The sequence below is a fragment of the Lepisosteus oculatus genome, chromosome 1 (assembly GCF_040954835.1).
Source record: "Lepisosteus oculatus isolate fLepOcu1 chromosome 1, fLepOcu1.hap2, whole genome shotgun sequence".
Taxonomy (NCBI): Eukaryota; Metazoa; Chordata; class Actinopteri; order Semionotiformes; family Lepisosteidae; genus Lepisosteus; species Lepisosteus oculatus.
Genome location: NC_090696.1, coordinates 25,344,674 through 25,368,875, shown reverse-complemented (window position 1 = coordinate 25,368,875; position 24,202 = coordinate 25,344,674). Strand labels below are relative to the sequence as shown.

At 39.3% G+C, this 24,202-nt stretch overlaps 1 protein-coding gene across 1 annotated transcript in view; it reads right to left on the bottom strand.

Annotated features, from left to right (window-relative positions):
• fbxw7 (F-box and WD repeat domain containing 7) overlaps window positions 1-24,202 on the bottom strand; it is a 139,471-nt gene that overhangs the window by 2,169 nt on the left and 113,100 nt on the right. Inside the window, exons 3-11 of the mRNA XM_015344664.2 lie at window positions 19,078-19,160; window positions 16,560-16,701; window positions 14,042-14,176; window positions 12,963-13,086; window positions 12,067-12,203; window positions 11,283-11,396; window positions 4,821-5,002; window positions 3,947-4,172; window positions 2,722-2,932 (exon numbers count right to left, since the gene is read on the bottom strand). Of these exons, the coding sequence (XP_015200150.2) occupies window positions 2,722-2,932; window positions 3,947-4,172; window positions 4,821-5,002; window positions 11,283-11,396; window positions 12,067-12,203; window positions 12,963-13,086; window positions 14,042-14,176; window positions 16,560-16,701; window positions 19,078-19,160 (1,354 nt within the window). The remainder of the gene's footprint in view (window positions 1-2,721; window positions 2,933-3,946; window positions 4,173-4,820; window positions 5,003-11,282; window positions 11,397-12,066; window positions 12,204-12,962; window positions 13,087-14,041; window positions 14,177-16,559; window positions 16,702-19,077; window positions 19,161-24,202) is intronic.

Below are 24,202 nucleotides of genomic sequence, written 5' to 3'. Positions count from 1 at the left end.
GCTCTACATTCATTTTATTTGATACAGAACCTTTTTTTTTTCTTCTCCCATTTAAACTATTCTCCAACAAATTGTCCCCTTCTTGCCCTAGCTGTATTCAAAATCATTACAGCTTGAGGGAATGCAAAATGGATTAAACTCAGTGGGTTGAACAGGTTTGTCACTGCATGGTTATCATGCAGGGTTTTTCACCTGTGACTAATCTTCTGTGATAGAAGCAGGACTTGGTCCCAGAACATGCGTGACAATGTTGTTAGTAAGACCGTTCAGTGCCTGGCAGCCTCATGCTCCTCCTGTGTGTGGAGTGGCTGCCCAGAGCTGGCTGTGCTCTCCAAAGCCTTGCTCATGAAGGGCTCACGTGCACATGGGCTGTCCCAGGTTACATTTCACAAGGCTACCCTTTATTTCTTCACTTTGCATACCCATAGGAATTCAAGCCTAAGCTTAAAAAAAAAAGCTTTTTAATAATTTTGACGTTATCAAATGGTTTTCATTGGAAAAAAAGGGTATACAGGACACACTTTGATGATATTAAACAGCCTTACCAAAACGTACCACATCAAAACTGTTTAAGAATTTGAAATAAAATGTATAGAAAGTGAACACTGGTATTCTTACCTAAATATACATAGATATTTACAAGGCAAGAATATGTTCTATGCTGCATTTTTTCCATTACCTCTTATCTAAACGTATTGAGGCTGGAATACTGCACTATGCAAGAAGTAATGCTTCATTAAGATTTCACATTCCTTAAATGACGACTATTTAGAAAAATGAGCTAATGTATCTTAAACCAACGACACTAAAAGCAGGGGCCAAACAAATGACGTATGGCTTTTTGCTCAGAAAGAAGAGAACAGATATGGTTTTAAATAGTTTTCGAATTAAATATGCCAGCAAGGCAGTTCTTTAAGTATAATTAAGTCTTCAACATGACAGAAGACTTGCAAATTAATAACCTTTTAAACAGGTTGAGCAATGTTCCTCAGCATGAAATCGCAGGCACTACCACTGAAGTGACACGCAGGTTAAGTCTTTGTTATTCTTCAAGTGGTCTTTCTAAAGACCATTTCTTTTTTATTAATTAGCACACTACGCTATTCATTATACTTTAAACACTCGCTTCACAGAGACACAAAACTACTTTGCATACATGTAAGCAAGTTAATCCAAAACAAAGCACAATTTCCACTTCAAAGTGAAAAATCACTTATTGTGGATTAAAAATTTAAGCATTGTATATTTCTGCATTTGAAAATTATGTTATTTAAATACTTTTCTAACCCACTGTGCTCCTCTGCTGTTTATTTTCATCATTTTTAATTCAAATGAAGAGACCTGCTTAACGTTCTCAGCTGTAGTCCCCCAATCTCATAGCAGGCATCTCTGGCCTTTTGTTTGCTCTCAGTATGACTAGCATGACTAGCTCTAGTCAGTTCTTGTTCCATTTCTCCCCATTTAAAATGCACCCGAGTGTCTGTCACCATGTTTCCTTGATTTCTGTTAATGAACAGCTGTGATTGCCTACTGACCCAATTAGTTAACTGACCTCTAGCAATCTAGCTGACCTCGGGGGAGTCTCCCTACCCCCTTCACCCACTTACAATCCTGTTCCTCAGACCTGCTCTCCGAAATGTGCACTGAGACACATCTTTGCTCCACAGATGACAAAGTGCAGTATTAATAGTATGAGCCCATTAAAAAAGCCTTAATGTTAGTCATGTTTATTGTTTACGTCCCTGAAATGTGCACAGTGTAACTGCTTTCAGATATTAGCACCCTTCTGCATAATATCCCTCCAGGTTTCAGCCATTCCATTATCGCTGTATTTAATGTGATGCATTCTCTTGCAAATGATCATTTTTGTATTTCCATCATGCTGTTAGAGCAGCACATGAACAGTATTATTCCCATTAAAACTTGGAAGGAGGTTTTAAATGTATTCTTCAGCTTTTCAGATATTCTCAAAACCACTGGTATTCTTACGGTAGCTTGCCTCCTTTACTTCAAGTTCCTTATTTCTTCCATTGCTGCTCAAAGCATACCAGCAAAGCTGTCCTGTCTCAGGGCATTACAAACTGTTTCAATAACTTTTTGGCTTTTGCAGTCATTATTACCCCTGTAACTGCAAACATTATAAAATACTTTCTTTCAAATGGTGAACAAACAGAAGCACCTACTGCTCAAGGTAACGCCAACAGTGCATTGCAGGGGATGTAATTAATAGACTTTCATGACAATTCCACACCCATTTCATTACAGAAAAGAACAGTGCGGAATAAATAATTACACCTGCTCAGTGCAAGTAGGTCATGTGGCTTTGCAAAAATGATAATTTCTCTAAATAAAAACAATAGTAAAATAATATGGGGAACACTGTATTATTTTATTTTCTAATGTCCAGGATATAAACATTCATTTTCAGTAAAAATCCTTACCTACCAAATTATGCATCTAAAAGCATCTAGCATTTTTTTTTGTTTCCAAATGAGGTTTTGAACAGTGAAACTACAATGCTATGATTTCATTCAGAAAAAGCAACATTTTCTAAAAGAAACTGTTTTGCTTTGACATTTTATTTCTGTAAAACATGCATGCAGTCAATGAAAAATACTATAAAAAGCATTCCTTTGGTGTGGTACTGTGTAGTAACGTTTTTATCTTACATAGGAAGCTCACTGGATGCTTATTGAAGTGCAGTAAACCTGTAAAGCTCACCTTGCAATGTCTGCAAACACTGTCCTGTTTTGATGTCCCAGATTTTGACAGTCGAGTCAGCATTGCCAGAGACCAGTATGTTGTCTTTGAGTTCCATCCCACTCGTTAATGACTGATGTCCCGTTAACGTATGAATGCAGTTCCCTGTCTCCACATCCCAAACACGGATTGAGGTGTCGAGAGAACCACTGACTACATGGATACCATCAAACTGAAAGGGATACGACAGTATATAAGCAAACAACAAAGCTTAACAGCTCTGCAAATGTCTCTGTGCCAATGATATATTACATTGTAAAATAAATATTTTGTACTTAAATTAGAATAGTACTGAGATATACCTCCAGGATACCCTGAAAGAAAACCGGATTCTACTGCTTACAGCCCACAAAAGACACTTTTCTGTTTAATGCTGGTTTGTGTACTATACTGCACTATTGCAAAAGTTTATCACCTTTGTATTACAGTAAAAAGGAATCAAGACTTTACTCCAATAATGATGCTAGTTCTGCTAGGAGAGGTTTCTTCAGTTGGTTTAACAAAATATGACTGTGAATCTGCATGAGAAAAGTAGGCTGTTATTCTGGGAGTTTATCTCTATTCAGACATTTTGAAGATGTACAGATCTTTACCATTTATAGATCAATTTGTTATTATTCTTGCTTCCTCCTGCAGAGTCACGAACATTGGCAGTTACAAGTGCAAAAACATTGCTGGGTTTGCAAGAGAGAGAATGTCTGCAGCATTAGAAGCATTCCAAATGTTTTAAAAAGGAAATGTAGATTTTAACAACAGCAGGGGCCTAATTCAAAAACGAATCTTCTTACTATAGAAATAATGCCAATTTTGTTAAAAAGTCTTGATTTGTTAGCAGATACACCGTTTAGCTACATTCACTGCAGCTCAATGGCAGATCAGAAATTTGTACTTCATGTTTAAGAAGCTCTAGCAAGTTCCGGTCAATGTTACTGTGTGTAGGCAGAGAAGGGGATCAGTGAAGTGCTTCTGCTTCATGTAAAATCCTGGCCGGGGAGTGCTGCTCTAGGGTGTATAGGTGTTTACTATATAGGGGCATACCATATAGGGGTACACCGTATAGGGGTACACCGTATAGGGGTACACCGTACAGGGGTATAGGTGTATACAGGTATACTGTGTAGGTATGTATAGGGGTGTACTGTATATTCAGCAGGGAGGACAGAGGGAGACAATCTGCGCTGCCTACCTGTAAAGAGTAGACCCTGTTGGTGTGTCCCTGAAGTGTGTGCAGGCAGGTTTCCGTCTCGGGGTCCCACACTTTCACCATGAAGTCGTAGGCTCCGCTCACCACTCTCCTGCCGTCGTACTGAACACAGCGCACTGCCGCCACGTGGCCCATGAGGACGTGTAAACACTGGCCCGTCTCAATGTCCCACACGCGCAGCGTGGCGTCCCGAGAGCCACTCACCACCCTGCCCAGACAGAGACGCGGTCAGGGACTGCTGCTTTGAGCCCAGGCATCCCACAATAGAATCAGTGCAGCTTCATTAACAAAAGGTGTTTATTTGCAAAAAAGGAATTAATCAAAGAATAAAAAAAAAACATGTATTGCTTTCCATTTTACATCAAGAGTAATTAGTGTTAGCTGCTCTCTTACCTGAACATACTGTATAACCTTTTTACAAATGATACTCTCCCACCTGCCTTCTGGCTAAATGTTTAAATACTATATGTATAATGAAGTCCTCTCTTAATTTGCAGAATGCCTTCCAGCAAAACAAGAATGGATATTACATTGTTATGGAGCGAGGATGTGTTTGCCTCCTTGTCCTCTTTCTGTGTCATTAAATATTAGAACAAAAGTGAAATGTCTGGGGGCAGAAACAGCACTGCTGCTGTATGCACATGAACAATAGCTTTTCTTTAGACTGGTATTCCAGAGCAGAATGCATTCTCTATTGAGCTAAGAAAACATTCCGGAAAAGAATTTTGTTCTATAATCCTAGAATAGTTTTTTAGCTACCTATTAACATTGCCCCTCTGAACAAAAACGTTTAAAAAAAATCTTTACCCATTAAAAAACACAATAATAGGGAGGAATATATAACTGAAGGGTGTACCTTTTTTCATGAAGGTGCATGCAGCGGACAGTAGACGTATGGCCATACAGCGTGTGAATACATTCCCCGGTCTCTGCATTCCATACTTTGAGAGTCCGGTCTGTTGAACCACTAATGATAATGTTGTCCCTCATTTGAGATGACCAGACACCACCCGTATGCCCGACTAACGTTCTTAAACACTGGGGAAAAAAAAGAGGAAAAAGAAGAATTGTAGTGTGCATTCAGGTTTTAAACAGCATTGTAAAGAAAGAGGTCTTTCTAAAGAATATAAACATTAAGAATGTTTAAACTTGAAAACTAAAAACATTAATAAAAACGTAACACTTCAAATCCTTAGTGTTTATTTGCCAATATATAATTATCACTTGCTTTATAAACACGGATTTCGTTTGGAATGCAGAATTTCAGCTGTAGTTCATTTTGGTGATCACCAATTACTTTTTCATTTTTTAATCTTTGTGAACGTTACATATTTTGTGACACCCATGAATGAACTATGTTGCCAGAGAATTCACCAGTAATTTTTATAGAGGGTAAAATTAATGATCTCACAACTAAAGAAAAACAAGCATAGAACAACACAAAGCCTCATAAAAAGAGAAAAATATGAACCAAGGCTTCTGTAATGGGCGCTGCTTGTACCTCTCTATCAATATCAGTCTTTCTTTCGTCAACATTTTAAACTAAAACCAAATGACTTTTGGTTCTTTAACTATCCAGAAAATTACTATTTTTGTCTGGCCTAGTCTTGACTCTCTCTCTCTGTTTTAAGAGAGACATGAAGATGTACAGTATGTTAAACCTGTTCCTTGCCTCACTTGAAAAGGGAGGACTCCTCTGAGACCAGTACCAGGAACATGGAGATCCTGCCTCGCCTAAGCACACGAGCTGACTGTGGAAACCCATGAGCTGCTGAAAGATCCTCCTCACTCCTTCCTCCAGCGGATTTCGCTCAATCACTAAAACCGCTCCGTTATCATTAGTACAGTGTGCTAATGGCACGACAACCTGCTTCAGGCAATTGAGACTAACAGCAAAGTAAAGCCTTTTCAGCAGCCTGGGAGATTAGAGCTTATTCTGTAGCAAACAATCTTCGCTCCTCATACTGCTATTAATCATCTCATCTCGCTGACTGCACTGATCACATCATTCCACAGGTAGTGCCTTCCAGAATTGCCTTCCCTGAGTATTCTCCTGTATACTACTGATTAAAGCTTATTTACATACTGCCTTGGAAAAGATCGCAGATTCACCTTGCAAACAGAGGGGCTTAGGTGTCTGTTTATCTGGTGTTGGAACAGATACAAAAGCTGAACTTCTGGCAGGGATTTCTGTTTTGAAGGATGAAGGGTGTGGACAAATCCCACATTCCCCCTTCATTAAATGCAAATTCATTAAACGTACTCAGATACAAACAGTGAACAGTGATACCGGTAACGATTTCTGGAGAATGTCAATTGCATTCACTATTGAAGATTTTAATTAAACAGGTACTGTATTTCTTCATCCCTCTACTTCTATACATGACAGCTACAGCAACGCTGCAGCCATCCAAAGTTGGGTTTCTGAAGTTTGACTTCTAGTTTGCTTAAGAGGCTTAGTGGCACTTGTTATAAATCTTTTATTTATTTCTATTTTGAAATTAAATTTAGTACTCTCTCCTCCCTTCTCATTTCACAATGTGTTGCCTTTGCTTAAAAAAAGAATCCCTTCTTATGGTCACCTCAGTGTGTTGCTAGTAACATTGCTCATGACAGAAGATGTAATACTGCAGTAAATGTAAGTAAAGGCTGCCGGTTCCACAGAAAATAATGGCTCCATTATTTCTTACGAAGGCAGAATACAATTACATGAACCTACTTCAATTTCATCCCTGTGAACACTGCCCAGACCACAGCCTCCTCAATAGGTTTTTATCACTGGTCCTGGTCCAGAAAAACATTCGATGTTTAGTTATGAAGAATGCTTTAACCACTTTTGCTGAAGCCTGTGTTTTAAAAGCACCAGTTGCTGCCAAGTTCATTTTAAATGGTAGCAGGAAAAAACAGTCATTACAAGACTGCTGCTGAATCAGTAACCACTTTAAGAGATTATGTCTAAGCTATAGTTACCTGGTAAAGGGTGTATGTATATTAAGGGGAGTTTGTCTTACGACACACTCCAGTTTCAGGTTTAAAGAGCAGTATTTGACCAGTGTTTTCCATTACAATGAAACGAAAAATAAATGTTAAATGCAGGTCTGTACAGCAAAGGAAATGGCTGAATTCTAGGGAGTGGCCCTAAAATTCAGTCATATTTCATACCTGAGTAATGGTTCAATCATGCCAAACTGACAATTTCTAAATTGGATATTAACGTGTAGCATTACAGTTTCTGCTTTCCTCCATAAACATTTTCATAATATTTTTGATAAATACATAATTCACCAGTATCCCTTGCTTAAAAGGCTTTAGTTTCAACTAATGATCAGAAGATCCAAAAAAACAGATTGTCTGACAGGAAATTGAGAACAACCTGGTTTAACCCTTCAAACAATGTACTAGCAGTTAAACACTATTAAAGATTTTAAAGATTTGCAAATTACAGTACAAATAAACCTTGCCATTACAATCTTATTTTTATTTAATAATGTTAAAACTGCCAAATGCTGAGATTTGGACGTGTACCATATGGACTACTTATTTTGTGATTTAAACAAGCTTATAATTAGAACTACTGTCTTTACATTAATTCGTATATCATCCATTTTTCATGAACATTCCTTTGTAAACCAGAGGCTTTCCTTTGAGGTTCTCTTATCTTTTCCACCCTCTTCCCCTCACAGAGAATGTGAAAGAGGGTCAGGGTGTGGCTGCTCTCTGTATATTGCCAATCCAATTCCAAATGCTGCCTTTCGTCACAGAAACTCTGGGACATGTCCAGACAGACACAGGTGACTCAACAGTGAAACTAGTGTAGTGGTTTCAAATTTTTTTGAAGATTCTTTTAATGAAAAAGGAACATGACCTCTTGAGGGGAAAAAAAACACAGAACATCACGATGGAAGAAAGAACAGACCAAAATCCCAACTCGGGGCTCAATCTATATATAGCAAAAAGAAAATTAAAGGCATCTTCACAAAAACCATCCCCCACCCTGGTCTTAATTCCCAGAATTAGGATGGCATTCTTTTATATCGCAGAATGATTATACATAAGCCGAGTCCTATAATCTTCTTAAACACTCACATCAACAAAATTGCATCCCAATTCAAAGTAGAACAGTGAGTTTCAGAATAAATCTTTTTTGTCATTTCTTCATTACATAGAGGATGTTTTTTATTCGTTAGGCACTGGAAGGATGTCCACATATCAAATGGGTCTTTAAATATGCAAATAAAAACATTTTAATCTACTCGTGCTGCTTAAAGTGAGGAATACTAATAAAAATCCCATCTATAACAGGTCTCATGGAGAGTGAGTCACTTCAACAGAGAAGTTATAAACACAGGCCACAACAAAACATCGCCTACAAAAGTAAATCTGTAGGTTGCTCAAAAGTTCAAGTCTGAACAATCATATAAGTAATATTCTGAAAAGACAAAGAAGCTGCATTTAAAAAAATCATATTTACTGCATAAAACAAACCACCTCACTTGTGTCAATCTCTCCAACTGAACACCATGCTGTTGAACACATGGATAAATGATCATTTCTAGCCTATACTACAAGGACAAACGCACTGCTTATCTAAGTTATGACTATCACCTGCAATTTCAGATTAACCCAAAAGGCTATGGGTTTTAGGGGTGAAAAAGGTTTTTGTGCTCCCATTGTGCGCCCCTAGGTTTAACACCCTGAAACACCCTGTTCCATGATTTAAACAAAAAAACCTGATGGAGTCTGGACTGTTGAGGACAGAATGTGGGATCCCTGTTATATACATATAGCAACCAGTAGTTGTATGGTTCCAATGTGCTTGTAGCAAAAAGGGTAAGCCATCATAAAAGTGAATTTTATTTAATAATAAGAGTACATTTAGAGTAACGTAGTATGTTGCTTTTTGTAAATAAAAAAAAAACTTCTTAAAAATAGAGAACAGCAAAACAATTTGAAGCACTTATTTAAATAACAAATCACTTAAAACCAAAAACAGTTTTTAAGCAAAATCTAAGCCAGCAAGCAGAGTGATTATATTACAGAGAGCATCCATCTGCAATCAATTTGTCAACATTTATTTCAATTTAAAACAACACACATGAACAGATCGTGTCTGGACGTTACCAATTAGCCATATTTTCAAAACCACACAGCTGTCAGTCCCAATTAACATGGTTGCTCAAAGTTAGGCTGCATATTTTTTTTTCTGATAATCTTTGTTGGATAAACATAAAACCTGGGGGGCACATGGGGGTCACACAGTGGAAAAACGTCTATGATGGGAAGCACCATTTGCCATGCAGGGAGATGTTCAACAAAGTCCATATTTAAACAAAGGCACAAAAAAAAAGAAATTCCTGGTAAAATATCTTATTTTCAGTAAAACCCCCATGGTTTTTGTCAAGAGCATTTAGCAAGCAAGTCATTGATACCAATGCATCTGAAACTTCTACAATATATTACCTTTGGTCAGGACAATCACATTGCCAACCGAGAGCTTTACCTCTCAGTAAAACGCAAAAAACTTTAGAGATTTAAAGCGTGTTACTACAGAGGCCACAGAAACGGGTTCTTGACTAGCACTTGTCCATTGTTGTTTAACAACAGCCCAACCGGAAATCCACCCAGAAGCACACAGAATGTCACTAGTGATGGAAGGATGATTAATGGGACAAGCATGCAGCTACCTGCATTCAGTGGGAAAAAATGAGGCTGTTATAAAGCTGGGAGCTTTCCTACACTCTACTGGCCTGTTTCTGTTCTTCACGAATGGTGTTCAGAACAAACAGGACGTTATGCAATAAACGAACATTTTTCTTTTTGACTTTCTTCACAAAATTGCTTTTAGCACTCAAGTAACACTGTTAACATTTGCTCACAAGTAGAGGACTAGGACCAGCTGCATATGCTATGTTTGTTGAATGCTACAGTTTCAGAAGTGCAAACGCTAGAATGTAGGTTGTGATTATTCAAGGTGTTTGATTTGAAAAAAGAACTGTTAGAGTCCATGGAAGAGAATACAGGGACCTCCTGCAGCATTATGTCACATCTGAAATTTGTCACAAAACAGTAAAGAGAAAAACTGCTCGACTTTTAACCTCTCTAGTGTTCACAACACTGACAACATCGCATGCATTTCCTCTGCACAAATTTCTGTATTTACATTTACAGTATGTATTAGTGAGGAAACAATATCTTCCCCTTTGTTAGTTTCTTTGGAAACGCTCTACCGAGGACTCAGTGGTGCCTATTTATGCTTATAAAGCCTCATCAACACAAATACCATGGCAAGAGGAAGGGACAGTAATTGAATAAATAGGTATAAAAACTCATGTGTTAACATCTTGCAAGACAGATTTGAGAGTTCCTGCATTTCTTTGGTGTAGAAAAACGTCAACTTTCATTAGAGACTACGGGTAAATGGACTTACAGGATTCTTAGAGAAACAGTATTGATTTACAACAGAATCTGCAATCTCATTCAAAAACCAGGGATCAAAAGCCACTTTTAAGAGCTGCCATAAAACATACACACGAGGCTCTTGTCACAGAATTAGCTCAAGACACTAATCCTTAAAAAGCTTAGAAAAATACAGGACGGGATGCCAAGATGAAGGTAATGATTTGCTGAATTATCACAACATTTATATAAAGCCATTAATTTCTGAAGACCACACAATGTATCATTATAGTCACAATTAAGAAAAAATTAAAAAGAAAATTAAAAGATGTTTTAACTCTGGCACAACAGTGGTATAGCAGTGAGCTCTGCTGCCCCTGGGGTCAGCTCCACTGCTTGGAAGGCTTAGGGTGCCTCCTGTGTAGGTTTCCCATCACCACCAAAACACAAGCTGTCTAGTTTAAATGGTGTCTCCAAATCATCTTTTCTTTATGAAAGATAATAGGCCAAAAGTTATAACCATCTCTGCAACAACATACAAAATTCCTGTAAACACGCTGAACTGACAGATAAACCACATTAATCACAGCCAGAAAATTTCACAGTCTTGGGTGTCCACCACCACATCATCAAAACTAAACTTACAAAATATTATTCTTTTTGTGGAGGTGTGGTCATTTAGCAGCATCAATTGCTATTTTCATACTGAAATTAAATCAAGAAGAGTTAAGGTTGAGAAGGTAAAACAAACTGAAATACAGGAATGGAGCAAATACATGCAGCTTTCCTCTACTCACAGCAGAGCGTCTCAGAGTCGATCTGGTGGTTACTTGGGAAGAAAAATAGAAGTTAATCCTTTGCCTTGACAGGGAAAAGGGGATTTACAAAAGGAAAAAAATCTGTAGCTCCTATAACAACCCACCTTTCCTGTGACTGCCGACCAGACCTTAAGCGTGTTGTCATCTGAACCACTAACAATTCGATTGCCACAGAACTGAAGGCAAGTGATCACATGATCATCATGACCTTTAAGCACCTGAGAAGGAACAGAAAAAGTGGTATAAGAACGGGTGTCAACTATTAGCGACTTTAAAACAAGGCCCCTACATACACATTTGCAATCCTAAACAGAAATGTTATGGAACAACCTTATGCTGGCAAACTTTAAACTAATAGTCATAGACGTTTGCTTCCAAAATATTTGATCATGAAAGCTGTGATCCATTAAATGACAAACTATTTTTAAACACTGTGTGACTGAATGGTGTTAAGAATATAGAGACTTGTTACACAACTGACAGTCTATAAGAGCTTGCGGGCATTTTTTGAATAACTGGAACCAGTTAATAGGCTTAGAGAATTAAGTTGCTGGTCCTGCGCAGTTCATTTATCAAGAAAAGAAAATAACAAGAGATGACATAGCATAAGTTTAGGCATCTTCAAAAGTGGGTACAAAAAAAACTGAACAGCAGGACCCCACAAATTAGAAGGCACATTTTAATCACTGTCCTTGATTGATCAGGATCCAGAGTTCAGTGAACACTGGAACAGCTTGGCTCTTTCAATCAACTTGACGGTGAAAGGGATAATTTACTCTGAGGGGGTTTTCTATCTCCAAGATGCGTGATGCTCTAATCCAAGCTGCCAGGGATCCGCCTGCACATAAAACATATTAGGGGATTTCAGCTAGAAAGGAAGATGCATGCCTTGGGTGACTTCAGTTCCCCTCTTCTCCAGTTCGTGTCTATTCTGTGCTGCCTGATGTATGCGCTTTTCCAGGGACTGTGTGTGAAGCCCGGTTTGATCACTTTCCTCCTCTTGACATGCAGGGGTTCGTCAATACCTATGAACCAAAAAATGTTTTTACATGCTCTGGCAAACAACAAAATTAGCCATGTCTTCACATTTAAATCCATTGATATGTTTTAAATTTATTTTCCTGTTGACACACTTTCAGCCTGCTTTTATCTAGTTTCATTAATTTGTATACAAAGTTTGCATTTCAGTATATGCAAAATGAACAATGTTTTTTAGGGATCACTGCTTTCTTAATGCTGCAAAATCACTCATTAACACTTTGACCTAAAATGTTCTTGCCTATACAGTATATAGGTTTGTAAACCTTTAAAAAACCCAACAGAAAACACAGAACCTGAAGTAATTATTTTTAATTCTTTTTAAAGTACTATGAAAAACAGGGTGAACAAAAATGGCTAGACTAAAGGATGCCTATTTAAAAAAATGCCATTCCTCATTTCTAAACTGATTGACGAGGGATTTTCAAACTTTTCCAGCTCTTTTGCCTCCCGGTGCTACCCACTGCTACTCTAGGAGTAAAGCCACAACTGGATGGTTATTTAATGTCACTCACAAATGGCATTATGGAGGAAAATAAACTGGGCAGCATAAGAGCTTGCTCTCAAAGTATCATGAGCCAACACTATTGAGAAACCAACGCCTACACGTTGATCACAGCTGCAGAGGCACCAGTTGTAAACCCATGGTTAATTGGCGTTTGATTAGTGCAAATCCTTTCCTCACTCCCTTAAACCTCTCTTGGCATTCATGGCACAGGGCTGTGTATCTGGCTTGCAGCCCTCACCTTCCTCCCTGCATTTCTCCCTCCACAGCAGGTTGTCCTCGGCCAGGATTCGCCAGTAGCGGCAGGTCTGCGCTGCCTGCAGCAGGTCCTTGGGTTCCAGGAACGAGAGCACGTAGAGGGCCAGCTGAAAGACACAGAGGGAGACGTGGTAGTCGTTAGCTTCTATACACGAAGACAGGTCCAGACATTGTGTAGAAGACTACTAATACTGCAGTATTCTATCAGCCTTTCATTGACTCTTTACTGCTTAGGTAACAGTGTACGTCTGTGATGATGAAGGGACATTATAGCATTATACAGGTAGCAGTCAGGAACAGCAGTTCATGTGGGTAGCTGCTGGTTCCCTGTTAAGTGATGCTGGAGGCCCGGGTTCGATCCACCTAAGCACATCTCAACACTTCCAAAAGACAAGCAGTGTTGGGTGCATACCCACGTGAGCCCTAAAGTGCTACATTATTAATAACATCTTCCATGTTGCATTAACATTGTCAGGTACAGTATATATGAAAGAAAGAACTGGATTAGCTATTCAGTCATACGGAAAATGTCACCACAGAAGTGTTTGTAAAATCTTTTTATCTTTATGCTAAATAACTATACCACTGTTATAACAGTCAAGAGAAAGAAATCAACTATGCAAAAATAATGCATACATGCTATTACTGAAATACCAATCCATATTGTAACACCTGCTGAAGATTGTGCTTGCATGCTGTGGTGAAGAGGGACATCAATAGCCCAGAAGACAGCTGTGTGACAATAAGCACATCTCAACACTTCCAAAAGACAAGTCAGGTTCAAACCGCCTTCAGTTTATACACACATACATTCAAAATTTAAAGTTATTTAACAAAAACAAATCTATGAATATTTTGTTTAATTCCATCCCAACTGCACACTTTTATTTCCCCCACTCAAGGTGCACCGGGACTGTTTTGCAATGATTAACTGTACATTCATCTCTGATGTGGACACTCAAAGCAGAGCTACTGTAAGAGGAGGGGGTAAAATCAAAAAGAAAATGTGCTAAGGATTGCCAAGAGCAGACACTTCTGCAGCAATGACAGCGTAGCCCTCACCTCTTTGGGCAGAAGGGAGATGAAATCTCGCTGGAACTGCGGCTCGATCACTTGCATCATGTGCTTGACCTGCGTCGGCTCGCAGCTGTCTATGAGCTCGTCCAATGCGAGCAGCTTCTCTGGTCCACTCCAGCTCTGCAGGACAAAGAAAGGAATGCCTTTAACACAGCAGGAGGCGGCAGACTAATGTCTAGCCATGCTTATGCATTCAGTGTGTTTGTGAAAAGGGACATGCAAAATGCTTGTCTGACATGATAGCAAACTTTTAATAAAAATCAGAAAGGGTCACCCAATTATCTCTTTTGTGGGCAGAAAGACAATTCCTTACAATCTACAAAGCATCCAATCTCCTTGACTTAAGTCTAAAGCTTTTTAAAGCCAATGTGTGTTCCGTTATATTTCAACATTTTAAGAATGTGAGTGAAAACAGGTTATGTATTTTGTAAGACAACACCTCCAATTTGCTGTGTTGTTCTTTAGCTGACTAGAAAATCAGCAGAAGAGTTCAAAGCAACTGCAGCTCTAAACATGCAGCCTAGATTTTTCAGATACTGCACTTTGGATTGCATTCAAGTTAATTGCCCATGAACATAAAGAGTCTTTAAAACTCTCATCAGAAAGCCCCAGAGAGTCCCCTGGAATGTACAGCCATCTTCTTGGAATAGCGATCAACCTTTGCATTTAAATAAAGAGAATAAAATAATGCTTTCATCTTTTCCCTTGTGTTTTTTTTTTTACTTTTAGGGATTTGGACCTTCCCCTCCTACTTCAAATCTCAGTGTTCAATGCAATGCCTAAAAGGAGAGATGCATGGGCTTGGACTAGAAGATTTAAATTAATCTTAAATTCTGAAAGGATGCCTCATTCCCTGTGGATGGGCTGATAAAATGGAGAGAGGTGGAAGTTATTACTCTTACAGCATGACTTGGCAATGATACACAAAGGTATTTTTTATGCTGTATAATAAATAAAAAAGGCTGTGAATGCGGCGAGAACACACTGTGGACCAAAAATAAAAACAACAGTTTTCAATGTTGTAATTTGTCATGCAGTTGCCTTCATGTTTTACTTTACTGACATCAAATAATGCCATTTCTCCTTTTACACACCAGGCAGCAGGCATGGCTTTGGGAAGCTGATGTCATTAGCGAGAAACCAGTGCCAAAAAGCAAACATGTAAACAATTCTACCTCAGCTAGCAATGCCCAGCAATTGTTAATGGCCGGCTAAAATAGATTCCTGGGCTTTGTCATTAAAGAAATGGATTAAATCCATTCTCCCTAAAAGAGGATATGCAAGGAGAAGACACTATTACTTTGAGGCCAGGGGTGAGCATGGATAGGCATAATTACTGCTTTAAGAGCTGCCTGTTAAAGAATGGCACAGAATTGAAGCAAGTGCACAATAAAAGCCCCCCTTCACAAAACAATGTGCAATGATTTACAGCACCTGGATGAAACTCATTCACTGAACCTTAAATGACTTTGTCAAGCTATGGACGACAACAGATCTGGTCCTGACAATAAAAGACACCACAATCCACAATAGAGTTTTACTCTCACTTGTCTGAGAGTGACAGTCTTCACCTGAATCCAATTGTTTTGTAAGAAAAAAGAATGAAAAGACTTGAAGAATTAATTCCACCCCTTGTTCCTTTTGTGTTCTAACAAAAACCCTGACAAATACAGTGTTCAATATAAATATTGGCAACCCCCGTTTATATTACAAATGAATGAAACTGATGAAAAAGAAGTGGCAAAAAAATGTTTAAGAAATCAGTCCAATATGCAAAACTGTAAACGAACATTAAAATGCTCTGAGCTGAAGCAAAACACCCCAGGTAATACTAATGTTGGTTAAACAAGACAAAACCTGCTACTACTAGTGTCTAGCTAGAGCCTTTGGGCCTGCTAATAGTAAGGTAACAAAACTACAATGGGTGTGGATTACATAGAGCTGTCATTAACTCTTCCAGACTAGCAAGCACTTAGGACACACCATATACAAACATCCTGCAGCAACCTGTACTTCCTGAAATACCGGAGGCTTCAGCAGATTATGAAACAGAAATCAATAAACACTCTTGTGGACAGACATTACAACTCCTCCTGCAAAGCATGATAGGAGATCAACCTGGATACAAACTGTATTCCAGAATCACCTAATTTTACATCGACTGTCAGAGCAGCTCCTTCCATGCATAAACATAATAATAAGGAAGGGCTTGTAACAAACCTGCAATTATCACCAGTCTTAGGGAACACTGATTAAATAGAAAATCTGTGAAGTGTTGATAAACTTTGGGTTCTCACCAAGAGGAAAAAAAGACACGTTGTGGTGTGCAGTTTGAATCTACATGCACCTGCAATACATGAATTAATAAAAAAAACAAAGAACAAAAACTGCCCAGATGTGGATGAAGAGGCCAGAATGCAGGTGCAAAGAAGCTAGCTCCAGGAGTTTGGGAGCCTCTTCCCAAGCTGAACTGAGTGATTTTCCAGGCTGCTGGCTGACTCACCTGAAACGTCCTGAGCCATTCCTGCAGGCCGGTGGGGGGCTGGATGGATGTAATCCGGCGCCGCTGCTGCCCCTGTCCGTTGGCTGCCCTCAAGTCCCCGAACGTGGTGGGTGTGGCTGGGTACGGAACAAGCCCTGTAGGGCTACGGGAAAACACAGACAAGGCTTTCAGCTGTGACCTCCTTCCTCTTTTTCCCCCCAAAAAACTCACTTCCCAAACAAAGACGCAGGTTAGCTTCTCATCCTAGCGACTTCAGGCACGGCGAGAAAGAAAAAAAAAGATATGGCAATATTCAAAGGTTATGTTTATCTTCCTACATACCTGGATTGCTCTGCTGATTATTATTAGTGCTTAACAACAAAAGAAAGAAGACATTTAAAAGGAATTTTCTCTGGCGATATCAAAACAAAATGCTCCTGTGAGGCTGATGGGAGGTGCTTCCCCAGAAATGTCTGCACAGATTATGAGAGAACCATAAGGTAGCTTTTCTAGCACACGAGGAGCCATGCAATATTATTAATGAGGTAAACATATTGTTTCTGGATCTCCCACAGACAATGTGACTTTTAAAGCCTATTTTAAAAGATAGTAGTTTTGTAAACACCTAAAAGACATAGAAAAGTTTTAACACAGAAAGATCAGGACAGGTCTTGGGCAAGGACTTTTCAAAGAGCACAAAGATCACGTTAAACCGAATGTCAAGTCTCCTTCCCAGGAGTCAGACCACTGGCTACACAGGAGTTCATCTAACACTCAACCCTAATAATGCAAAAATGTCCAAAAGACACAATTCAGCACCCCTGCAAGGTGAAAGCATCCCCGAGAGTCAAACATTTTCGTGAGCTAAGAGTGAAGACCGCTTCATAATAATAGATGAATTTTTAATAGGATTTAAAGTAGTGCTGAGCCAAGGTACAGCAATTACAATAAAGCGCTGCCAATAAGGCAGCTGTCTTGAAGACTGAGGTATTATTGGTATAAAACACTCAGCACTGCCAAGAACAGCAAAGTGGAAAAAAGCAAGAATTAAATAACGATATAAATCATGTACCTCAGATATAATTCTATAAATAGTATTTCCTCTGCAACATTAAGATCTTACAATTCGAAGAATGAATTGGTGCAGATTTTAAAATGGGCTATCTGTAGTGGAAAAACTGTAGAGACTGTCTTACAAAAATTAGCACAGAGAAAAGCTGCAAAGAGAGAAAAGGATGGTTTGCGGAGGGCCATTTGTACATTCACTGTGAAGTCCTGTTTTTAACACTGCTCCATATTACACTAAAGCAGACCGGCATATACAGTATCACACACGACTTGGAAACCCATCTAATGGAAAACACACACAGCAACAAATTAGGAGTGGCTCACAATGTACTGTAAGTGGATTCATTTCCAAAAAAGCATACCAGACTGACTATCCATGAGCGCAATTTTCACATTTATTACAGTAAAACCTGACCCACCCCTTCCCTGTCTGTGCTGTCATTTTGCTGAAGACATGCTTGGCGAGTGGAATATCACTGCAACAGTATGACTTTTTAAAAATCAGGCTGGAAGGCGATAGCCATGTAATACCTTCGAGATACTCGGAAAGTCTGCTGACAGACTTGGCCACGTCACCGGTGGCGCCTCACTCAACCCTCTGGCCTGTGCTGATGAATAACAATTTGGAAAAATTTGTCCAATTTCTATGCCACAGATTCGCGCAGTGCAGAGCTCGCTGCAAAGTGCCTCCGCTGCTAACACCCACGCGAGCGCCAAAACCTGAAACAGAAGGCCCTTTCTCCTTCACATACCAAACAACCACTAAGCTTGCTAGCACAGTGACAACCTGTCTGCCTCGTGATGGTTATTCCATTGTTTTTAAATATAACCTTTGGTGCCTATGCACAGTTCAGAGATAAAGATATTCAGCTGCACTGCTAACAGATGTGAGATGAATGCAAGATGCAGATACACCCTCTCTTTCAACTGGGAATCATGCACAGCACCTTGTTAGCCATGTATTCTTTAATGTATACAGGATACCCACTGCTGTCCATAATGAATAAATCAGAGCAGCTTATTACAACTAAAAAATCATGACTATGAGGTGATGCTAAATTTACATTTACTGATTTTATTTGTCCTAATATGCTCTTTGTACACGAAAAGTACAAAATACAGAGGTATGCATTTTTTGAAAGACCACATGGGTGCCATATATTTTTGTTCATTATAGAATACACAGAGGATGACTGGTTTTCACACAGTTCTCTCTTGTACTCTCCTGTGCCCAGATGGGAAGCAGGTCATATCAGCAGTCCAGTAAGCTCAAGTACCGGGGACAAAGATATTATCTCCAAATATCCTGACCCACTCCTACATCACCTGCAGGACCCTTTTAAGAAAAATCAGGCAGCAATAAACACCTTAAGGGTTGGGCGGAAAAGCCTATAAAACAGCTCCAGTGTTCAGATTTAAAACATCTGGCGTTCTGAGATCACTGCCCTAGGGCCAGGGCTCGGTCTTTTACCTTGGGTACTCGGAGCCCTTGCAGGGCTTTTTTCCTGAAGGGAAAGATCGGACCTCGGGGCCGTGGTCCAACTTTCTCTTCATCTGCAAGACAAAGGAGAGAAGAAAAACAGGGCAGGGGTTAGACAAAAATGAACAGAACGTACCACCACAGAAACTGTCAGGAGATTTACAATCAACCACAGAAGCACAAAAATAACACGGAGCTCAGCATGCAAACATTCCACCTCTTCATTAAGCAAATAATGACAAGGCCCGAAACCTGCTTTATACTGTACCACTTAAGGTGAATGACAAGGTCCTGGGAGTTTCAGCTGCAGGTTGCCTTGTTCTTAGTAGTGGGATTTTGCAAACTGAACAAACCCTAAATATATGCACTAAAGCAGATGTTACATGTTTATAGCTGCAGAAACCAGAGACATCTTGAGATTCCCCCACAAAAAAAGCAATTTGTAAAAAAAACAAACATAGCAAAAAGGGGGTCACAAAATACAGAACCTTAACTTAAACCCTTTTATTTTCTGAAGTCTACTTTTGAGATCCTTGTATTATTTCGTTCAGGAAGAAGAAGGATTTTGACTTTTTACTTAAAGCTATATGTTGGACAAGCAGGAAAAATACTAAACATAATGAACCTTGAAAACAGGTTATTCTAAGGGTTATTCGAGATTATTTTTCAAAGATCTCAAACAGGGATGAGTAACTAGTTGAATTGGCTCATATGCTTTTTAAATTAAACCAATGTCTGACCCAGAGTGGATAGGGTGCTTTTCGATTTGAAGTTACGGTTGTCCTCCACTACTCCAATGCTCCTAAATCAGTTGCATTTCTGAGAGAGAAGGTCAAAACAGAAACCTTGTTTTCTTTAGGGGTGCTGTATAAAATGGATGTGTTTTACACTGGCGGTTTGTGGTGGAAAGACTCACAAAGGGCGCGAGAAACACAGTAGCTTCGATCTGCTGGTTCCCATCGGGCTGTGAACTGCTTCCCTATCATGACACATTGTCTTGATTTATAATGCCGCCTGAGATGGAAAACAAAACAACCCCATTCCCTTTTTATCAGCTCCTCTTTCTTCTCTCTTGCATTCAACTAAACACTCCTGCTTCTGCACACAGTGTGGCCTTGAAACAACAAAAATGAGAAAAAAAGAAACAATAGGCATGCTGTCCAACTACACAACAGTGCAAACTAAACTCCTGAGATATATTCTCAGTAAGAGGATGGATTGCATATACTTGTACTACAGAGATGAAAAACCATTTCATTTCCTTGATTGGATCACAGAAAGTGGGTGGACTAATCTATTTATCCCATCTCCACAGGGCACTAGAAACAGGTTTAGAATGAAATAATATACAATACAACCTCAAGCAAACAACTAATTACAAAAGATGCAACCAAATTCTGGGACCTAAAAATACAAGATTTTTGCATTCCTTTCTTAAGAATCACTTATTTCTTAGGGATTTAGTTTTTTAATAGTGATTGCCGATGGACCACGAATGGCATATACAAAATTACCAAGATTTAGATGTTTCCAACTAAATAAGAGCTTGTGGATATTTTATAATGAAAACCACATTCACACAACACTTTTTTGTTCAACATCAGGGAGCATGGGGCTGAATGCAAGAAAAAAAAGGATAAATCAATGAGAAACACGACTGTTTTCAATATTTCAAAAGATTTTTTTGTTGTTTTTCTTCAAAATGTCGTCTCCAATTAAGGAAGTGGTTTCTGTTTCAAACAGCGGTTTTATTGGTCAGGATCCATCCTCACAAACTCATCCCTGTTCCCAAAGAAATGATCTCACTGCAATGGCAGTTCAAGCTTCAGGGAGAGGGAGAGACCAGAAGACAGACCTTGACTTAAGCCACTGGGAACCTTGGGTTTACCCAGTTTCTCACATTTCGGCCTGGGAAAAGGTAACCTAAGACAAGGGGAAACAGCAATGTTTGTAAACCTTTCCTAATCTGTCACCGTATGCTTGTGGGGCCCCCTGCAACTTCCCACTCGGATGGGAGGGAGCGGGCTGGAATGCAGAGGGGTCGAACCAGGATCCAGTCAGGGAATTTCAAAGGCAGGGAGAGGCACTGAGGCAGGGAGCACATCAGGAGAGTGCCACAAGTGAAAGAAGCACTATCAGAACCAATCTGGTCTGTTTGTCATCGGGGTCACAAATCAGTCAGCCCTCTTTCTTCATTTACTGAACAAAGACCAGCTATGTGTTGGATTTGTACTAGGAAAAAATATATATACACGCACAACTTCCGTTTGCATCAGATAATGGAAGCCAAAGATCCTGATCTACAGAGAGGAAAGCAACTATTACTGGAGATCTCAAATTACAGTATACAAATGTATATTCAGTAAAATATTTCCTTTTTTTTTACCAGACATAAGCAACATTATCCACTGCAATAAGTTTAAAATGGCAAAAACATAGGCTTAAACAAGGTCTAAGAAAGCACTTTAATCAAGGTCTTCTAGCAAGCATAGTACCGCCAGCATAAGCAATAGCATAAAAACAAGCAAAAATAAATATTAGTTTTTTTCTCTTGTTGGCATGTGTAAAACCTCAATGTGATGCAGGTCCTGTAATGACACAAACAAGACCTTCAGACATCAGGGAAAGGGTTAAGCCTATTCGTCTGAGAAAAATATGCCAAGAATGAAAAGAAAAGCAGCCTTTAATCTATGTGTTAATGATGACTTGTGTTTAAGCCTCTTATCAATTCTAAAACAAAGAGGTTTACATTTTTCCTTCAGGTTATCATTTAGTCTGTGCGCTACAGTACAGAAAATAGCAGTTAACTAATGCCTTCAGAGCATGCTTGGTCAGACGCAGTTAAAGGTTTAATCATACTCTGACAATGAAAGGTTCTCTGCTGCCTTCTGAAGTACAGAAGTAAAAACAGAGGGCACGTATATGTGTAATTAAACGTGTGTGTACATTTAACATGAATGGCATTAAAGTCACCTGGGTTTTACAAGGTGGGGCTGGACTGCCTGAATCAAAAGATTTTTTTTACTGAAGCCTTAAACTACAGGCTTTTAAGAGCCACGTTCTCTCAATGGTACTACTTTCGTCTGAAAAGGATACCTGTTTCAACTGCTCAGTTTTGTTTCTTGAATATGGGGCTCTGCTAATGAATTGTAAGTGATCATCCAATTTGTTTACATAATAAGATAAACATAATTACTAACAGCTGCAGTCTCGGAAACGTATTTTGGTCATGGACGTGCAAAAACTACATTAACACTGAGAAGTAGCGAAGGGCGGGGAGCCCAGTGCTGTTAACTACCTCTCGTTCCTGATTCCTGCATTCACAGAAGAAGGCTGAGCAGTTTTATAGGTTTCACTTCTTTAGAACCAAATGATTAACCTGAATGTGTGGAACATTTGTCAGTGTCACAGCTGCATTAAAATTTTACAGTGTGCTCACGCTAGATGCAGCAAAAGCCTTTAATCTTTTTACTTGGATATTAAGTCCATTAAATTCTTCCTCAGATTCCATCAATGAGACAGTCTTGAAGAGGTCTGTTTAATTTGTTGTTGCTTAAAAGTCCCTACAAACTTTTAAATGATATTGGAACTATTAAGAGGGTAGATGCCATATCTTCACAGGATTCATACACGGTTGTCCTTGTGCATTTAGAAATAGACATTTGCAAGACTGTCCATTTGGCAGATCTTCATGGGGCGGCGAAGGGGACGAGTCTCTAAATGGGTTTGCTTAGGCGGTGGACCTGAGCAGTTTCATACTTTAAAAAAAACACTGAAGCTATATAATCAGTTTTTCCAAATGTAGCAGGTGCGGCAGTCTTCTTTAAAGTAATCGTATAGAATGAAAAGGACTGGAATTAAAGTACTTCTCGATACCGGCACACACTCTACACACAATATACTCTCTACCTAACATTATTTAACTGATGCCTACAGATAAACACGGACAAACATCAGCGGCAAAACCACAATCAATCAAATCCAGGAAGAAAGCATTGTACCTAATGAATACATAAATATCACAATCACATCTACACAGCAGGCTTGAAGCTGCCAGGTAGCTTTGATTGACTGGTACTGTACACATCGTATAACCATGGAATACAAATGTGCAGCGGCTCACGGTCGTTTTCCCACTTTGTAAAGGTGTGTTAAATTCACGTTAAACATATAAATTGTTCGAAATCTTCCAAAAGGTCGGAGTCCAGGCATTTAAGCTTACAAGACTACCGTGTAGAATGGGACGCTGCGCACTTTACTTCATATGCCTTGCAGGTGCAGTTGCATTCAGTACGTTTAACCGGGGATTTGGACTAAAAGCCTTTTATCGTTGCTCTCACGAAGTGCTGAGAAAATTACAGATCTCAATAAAGCTGTAGGAAAATGCACTACAGGTTTACAGCTTAAGTATCTGATAGGAGAAAAAAATGTTTTTTTGCGAAGGTGTTTTAGCATCAATCAATACCTTTGATTTACAGGATTCAATTACCTAGAGCCTAGCAGCGTTCTTTACAATACCGGGCACGATAAACGAATCCTAAGCAAAGCAAACTTGTGAATATACGCATATAAAGAAAGCATTTTACGATACGATTCAAATTTAAACGGCGTTTTTCATTTTGTTTCTCCTGCGGTAAGAGTATAAGGTAGCGCGCCACGTCTGCCATTAAAATTAATATTTGCCGTCATTCAATTCTCGGGCAGTGAAGTAAACACGTCAAAAACGGTTTAAAGTAGAGGAATAATATACGAGTGGCTGCAAATTGCCAACTACCAGCACGAAGAAACCCGAAAAATAAGAGCAAGCAGGTTACACTCAAAAACGACAAGACACAGAAACACTACTCACTTTATAAAAAATCATCTTTAAAGTGCCGTAGAACCCCATCGTTATAATCCTGTGGTGTTTCTTCACTGCCAGTTGATGAAGCCCCAGTATCCCTGCCTGGTGGGTATTCTCTGACAACGCGCTGGCAGCTCACTCTCAGGTAGATCCGACACTATCTCTGATGTGGACATGCTCAGGCACGTCAGAGAAGGAGCGTGCATGTAGCAGAACCGGCAACGAAACCCTCGCCGTGTCACACCAAACGAGGCTCGCTAACAATTCGGCTCG